The sequence below is a fragment of the Populus trichocarpa genome, chromosome 5 (genome assembly GCF_000002775.5).
Source record: "Populus trichocarpa isolate Nisqually-1 chromosome 5, P.trichocarpa_v4.1, whole genome shotgun sequence".
Classification (NCBI taxonomy): domain Eukaryota; kingdom Viridiplantae; phylum Streptophyta; class Magnoliopsida; order Malpighiales; family Salicaceae; genus Populus; species Populus trichocarpa.
This window is the reverse complement of record NC_037289.2, coordinates 7,000,084-7,006,878: the sequence shown is the minus strand read 5'-3', so window position 1 is coordinate 7,006,878 and position 6,795 is coordinate 7,000,084. Positions and strand designations below refer to the sequence as shown.

The 6,795-nt window shown below is 31.2% G+C and overlaps 1 protein-coding gene across 1 annotated transcript; it reads right to left on the bottom strand.

The window, feature by feature from the left end:
* Positions 1–5,163: 5,163 nt before the first annotated feature.
* LOC112327558 (uncharacterized mitochondrial protein AtMg00810-like) lies at positions 5,164–6,430 on the bottom strand. The gene is made up of 3 exons (XM_024601362.2): positions 6,365–6,430; positions 5,481–6,177; positions 5,164–5,417 (listed from the first exon to the last, which is right to left on the bottom strand). Exons 1-3 carry the CDS (start codon positions 6,428–6,430, stop codon positions 5,164–5,166), a joined length of 1,017 nt encoding a protein of 338 aa, XP_024457130.2.
* Between the last annotated feature and the right edge of the window lie 365 nt (positions 6,431–6,795).

Genomic DNA, 6,795 nt, shown 5'->3' with positions numbered 1-6,795 from the left:
ATTTCGATGAATATTGATGGCCCTACAATCTGTAGGGTTGCCAATTTATATTACAAGCAAGTAGAATATTAGTAATATATTGGTCCAAAGAATATCTGATGGTGCACAAATCTTGCCTTATGATGCAACTAGTTAAATTCAACATGCAAAATGCAGAAAGACCCATTAAAATAGTATTGCACCTACCCCTAGGACCATCTGTTTCACTGACATTTGCTTGCTGATGGCATGGTGCAGGCAAAGGAGGACAATGATTCGGTTGAATAAAGTAAAAAAAAGCATGCCTAATGCCAACTATCTTAAACGACTACAAGAGTCATGATCATTAGTACGTTCACATCTGTGTTTTTAATGTTTAAGGGTTCTATGGTTTTTTTTTTTAATAAGTAGAAAAAGGAGATTTGGGTCTGAAATCTGTAAAAGGATGACAATGAAATGAAAGGAAAAGGAAGTTTAAGGACTTAAATGTCAGGAAAATAAAGTTTAGAGACCAGACTATAAAAACCAAAAACTACAAGGACAAAAAAATGTAAAGTTTGGAAAATTTAGGAATGAAATTGAACCCTTGGGAAAACTTTAGGGACCTAATCTTGACGTATAGGAGCAAAGCTACAATAAAACGCCAAAATCTTTTAGTTTACAGTAAAATCCTGTGCCCTTGCCATCACTAAACGATTTTCAAAATCTATTTTTATTTAATTATATAATAATAAAATTTAAAAATTTTAAAAATTTACACTTTTTTAGTCAAAATTTCATTTTTTATCAATGTAATTTTTTTTGTTGTGATGAAAGCAGATTTTCTTTTTACAAGTAGCTTGATTTTCTATATGAAAACCTAACACAATCAAATAAACATTTGCAAGAATTTAAATGAATGAGAAAAAAAATACTTTTCCAGTTAAAATCATGCTTCCATATTCATGTTTTTTTTATAGCGAAAATATTTTTTTTATTAAAATAATGATTTTCAAATTAAAACTTAGCATCATATGAAAAGAAAATTTCAATCCAAAAACAAAAAAGAATGCATGTCATGGTAATTTTGACACGATAGTATAAATAAAATAAAAAAATATTAATTTTATAAAATTATGTAAAAACTAATATATAAAAATATAATATTTTTTTCATTTAATATTCATGAGTAATTTTTTAAAATTATGCATATAAGATATAAATATTTTTTTTTGCAAATAAATTGATCATATTACTATAAAAAGCTCAAATTTTATCTGAAAGAAGAGGTATAATTGGTTGATTTTTTAAAATTTCATCGTAATAATCTTAATTAAAAAGTATTTTATTCTGAAAAAAAAAACAACAACTGAATAAAAAAGTGAGAGGTTAGGTGCTCTAGGCTTATGAAGGCAAGGTCCGTACGATCAAAGCTAGCCCAAGCCTAAATGCTATTCTTGTTTTTTTTTTTTTTAATTAACTAGGAGATACACATGGGCCACTTGTTTTCTTTAAAAAAATTATAGATGATATGTTGTATTTTGGTTGAATTTTCTAGCCATTGGACTTGTCTCTAGCTAATGACTCTTTTGAATTTAAAAACTTATTTTTCTACCATTGTTGTACCCTAAAATATGAATAAAAAACATCATATGAACCTCTAAAACTTAACTGGGTTAAAAAAAAATCTTTAAATCAAATTTAAAATATTTTTTTGATATTCAATCTATATTTTCCAACATCATGAAAGGTGAAAACTACCTTTATTATGTTTTTTTTTAAGACAAATCCTTAAACACCAAAATTAAAGTTATTTATGGCTATAATATAACCACCCGAGTGCTTTCTCAGTTCTCAACTTTTTGGGTAAACTTTTCTCTCCTCTCTTTATTTCTAGATATTGAAATATGACTAAAATAAAGTTTGGGATTAAAACATAATAACCTAAAATTTTAGAAATTAAATATAAAAAAGTTAAAACTTGAGGGATCAAATGGGACTTTTATGCTCTCTCTTTTTTTTAACAAAAAATCCTCTCTTTCTTTATTTATATAAATTGTATTCCTTTATCTCTCATTTTTTAAAAGAATACGCTAAAACTTTATTTCAAAAAATTAGTCATTAATTTAATATTTTAATGTTTAACGATATATCAGGAAAGTGAGAGAAAATATATCAAAATATATTTAAGAGCATAAACCATGAAAACATAACTTCAAATGATGAAATTGAAAAGAAATAAATTGTATTTTATCAAAATGATATCATTGCAAAATATAGGGACAAAATAAAAAAAAAATTTGGGCAAAATCACACAATTAATGAATAGTTTTTGTGAGAGCATGAATAATGTTTTTTTGAATAGCAAAAAGAAATGTTGTTTTAGTATGTTTGTTAGTTGTTAATAACAATGAATATCTTATTATACCTTATTTATAACTAAATTAAATATTGAATTGAATTCAAATGATAACTTATTATAATTTTTATATTTGAAATAAAATACTTAACCATAAAATTGAGTTCGATTATACTATTTGTAATACATGTAAAAATAAATTGAATTAGCAATTTTAAAAAAATAAAGAAAGAAAAAAAATAAAAGGAAAGATTAATAACATACATCATGGGGAACAAGATTATCTTGATGAGAATTGATGCCAAGTAGAGAAAGAAAAGTTACTGTGTTACCAATAGTTTTAGGTGAAAATAAAGAGGTGTATGAGAGAGAGAGAGAAAAAGTTCGTGTTAGTGTTAATATGTAAGTATTTTTAAAATATTATTTTCTAGATAGATTATTGTTGCAAATCAGAGAGCCTCCTCTCTAATTTATTTTCTATTTTTTTTATAAATTGAATACTAAAAATACTTTCAAACACAAGAATTTAACTTTTTAAATTAAATTAAATTCACAGGTAAGTTGTTAAAAATAAATTCATAGCTAGATTCTATAAAATGAATACAAAAAATTATGTGAGATTAATTATATAGAAAATAATAGGAAATAACTAAATATATAGCAAAAATTTGCATAAGAATGCCCATATGATTTTTTTCTCTAAGAGAGATATCTTTTCTATTGCTAGTTTGATGTAGAATTTAGTTATATAATGGAAGTAAATCTTTCAAATATATATGATAAATTATATTACTAAATTTTCATTTACTATAAATCAGAATAACTGATTTCTCTTATTTGAAAATCTATAACTTAATCCATTTAGTTTTACAATGGTTTTTTTTCTTAATTCCAAATCTACTATTTCACAATTAGAATTTAATTATTCCAAAAACAAAGGAAAAGGGTAGCTTTCTTTTCAAGGATTGGACTGAGAAAAAAAAAAAAAAACAGCAGTAAAAAGAAAAGCTTCCTGCTAAGCTGCTGACCACTGGAAGAGACTATCACTGCGACTTAACGGTAAAAAGGGGCAAAGTATAAGAAGGAAGATAAAGGAAACATTTAAAGCATGAGAACACACAAAGCATGGTAGTGGCGACAGGAAAACATAAAACAGTCGAAAGAACATCAGTAATGAAGATCACAAAAAAGGCAGAAAGATCATAAGTCTGTAAGGAAAAAAATATACAAAACTGTCAACCAATAGTACACATAATACTAGATACCAATTGGTGCACCCAAAGCACCCAGAAAAGACAAATTGACTAAAGCAGGTAAATAAATCCAACAATTTGGGCTTGTTTGGTTTCCAAGAAAATTGACTAAGGAAAAACTTAACTTTTCCACATTTCCAAGAAAGCGAGAAAAACCCAGAACACATAAAGAGCAAAGAATGACAGGGTAATACTGAGCATTGTTGCGGATCAATTCGAAAGTGGCTGCAAATAAAGTATGACAATTGCATTCTCGACAATCTAAACAAATCAACAAAAAAAAACCAAAAAACAATTTGGAACAATAGCTTCAAAATCAACGAGAGAAAGTGATTTTTGAAGCGTGCCCAAATGAGACAGGGTAATTGAAGGATGGGAGACGAGATTGATGGAGTAGAAATTATGGGATACCCATAATGATATTGCTAAGCCGAGTCCACATATCAGATGGATGAGAAATGCTTGTGGAGCTGATATTGATCTAGAGGGATTCTCCTTCTCTTCTTTTTTGATTGGTCTGCCATTTATGACTATCCGCCAAAATCTATGAAGCCTGCACAAAAATTCAATCTGCCATCTTCATTGAGCGAAGCAAATTAGATCTCACAACGAAATAAGATGTATAAACGAGGAAAAACCCAACATACTGACCCGGATGTAGAGTAAAGAAAACAATAATTAAGCACAGACCTCGTGCAACATTTTATTAATAATCATTTTGGAAATTGAGGATTAAACTCCGCTAGCACCTCAGTTCCAAATGAATTCTTGTACAGGATTGCAACTATTGGATTGCTAGGAAAATTGAAGCCAAGAACAAAAGACAATACCCAGATTCCGTGTACAATTTTTTTTCCCGCGACCTTCTCCTCTCTCGCGCCTTCTCTGAAGCCAATTGAGGAGTGCTACGGTACTCTCTATATATAGTGAGTACTGTTCAGCCAAGTAGAGAGCAACAATGCTCTGCTCTTAGGCGAACATGAAAAGCACAATGAACGACCAGAAACCTCGTGAGAGAAAGAACAAAGCTTATCATGGAAAAAAACAACGTTAACTTGGCAGAGAAGGTAACATTAGAAGTCATCAAAAACTGGAAGCGTAGTTAACGAGTAGATAACAAATGACTTGGCATAGAAATTATTGGAAGTATGATAGTAGCAGGTTAAAACTATCATAAAACAGACAAATAATTTGGAAAGGTTATAGGGCTGAAAATACTAGCAATCTGGTTCGAAATAAGTAGTAAATCCAAGGCAGAGGAACACCGACTTTTCTTAGTTGGAAAATCTATTGTACCACAGAACATATGCAGAAGCTTCAAGATTTGCGATTTGGGAAAAATAGAGGAAAAGAAAAGAAAAGAAAAGATATAAGAAAAAGCTATTCAAGCGGAATGCATTGTTGTATTGATTATGTTCAATATATATACATGATACATTAGAATTCTCCTATAAATCAGAGACTGATAAAGAATGATAGCTAATTAAATGCAGATTAATACAAAATATTCTAACGTATCTTTCCTAATTATATCAAGATATAGCTTTTCTATTTATATCAAAACACTGTCAATATAATTTTCAACACTCCCCCTCAAGTTGGAGAGTGAATATCAATAACTCCCAACTTGCATATGAGCTGCTTGAACTTCTCTTTACCTAAAGCTTTTGTAAACACATCTACTAATTGTTGTGAAGAAATCACATATCGAGTAACAACTTCACCTTGTAAAATTTTGTCCCGAATAAAGTGGCAATCCATTTCAATATGCCGAGTTCTCTCATGAAACACATGATTTTTTGCAATATGTAAGGCATCTTGATTATCACAAAAAAGAGTAATAGGATCTGAAACCAACATATGCAAATCTGTTAATAAATATCTTAACCAAGTAAGCACACAACATGTACCTGTCATTGCTATGTATTCAGCTTCCACACTTGATAAAGAAACTGTCTTTTGCCTCTTGGTTCTCCATGAAATTAAGGAATTTCCAAGGAATACACAATACCTAGTGGTGGAACGGCGAGTGATAGGACAACCCGCCCAATCAGAGTCACAAAATGCCTTTAAATGTAACGGGTTATTGGAATGAAGAAGCAAACCTTGACCAGAAGCTGATTTTAAATAGTGAACAACTCGAAGAGCAGTAGCCATGTGAGGTTGACGTGGTTCATGCATGAATCGGCTGAGAATGTGAACTGAATATGTGATATCAGGTTTAGTGATGGTTAAGTAAATCAATCGACCATCTAGACGTTGGTATGCACAAGGATTTTTAAGCAATTCTCCTTTATCTGAAAGTTTGCATTCTTCCATAGGAAATTCAACCGGCTTAGCACCCAGGTATCCACTGTCTTTGATAATTTCCAAATCATATTTGCGCTGGGAAATGTAAATTCCTTTCTTGGAACGTGCTATTTCAATGCCTAAGAAGAATTTCAGATCACCAAGGTCTTTGATGAGGAAACGAGTATAAAGAAACTGCTTTAAAGCTTTGATAGATTCAATGTTGTTTCCGGTTATTAAAATGGCATCCACATAGATAAATAGGATAGTGAGATATGTACCGTCATTTTTTATGAACAAGGAATAGTCGGCTTTTGACTGTAAAAAAACCAGCAGTAAGAACAACTTCTGTGAACTTAAAAAACCACTGTCGAGAGGCTTGTTTAAGGCTATACAACAACTTGTGAAGGCGACACACAATGTTCTCCCCCTGTCGCCGAAGACCAGGAGGAGGAGACATATAGATTTATTCCAACAAATCACCATTTAAGAAAGCATTATTGACGTCCAATTGATGTAAAGGCCAGCTCAGACTGGCAGCAACAACAATGAGGCAGCGAACAATGACCATTTTTGCGGTGGGGGAAAAAGTATTATGATAATCAATTCCAGCAGTCTATGTAAAACCCCGAGCGAGTGTTTTTCTTCCCTTTCGTTTCTCTATGGTTTCAGTCTTCTTGGTGAGAGTGTTTCTCTCTCTCGAAACCTCTCTTCCCTGCCAATGTTCCCCCCTTTTCTGTAATATTTCTCTCTGGTCGTTCTCTCCCCTCTGTCTTTTTTCTCGTTCTCACTTTTTTTTTCTCTCATGTTCCTCTATTTTTTTTCCTGCTCCCCTTCATGTTCGATCCCTCCTCTGGCTTTTATAGCCAGAGGATGCATGCGTTATTACTAACGGTCGGCGTGCATGAGGCGGCGAGGAATATCAGCCGCGAGACA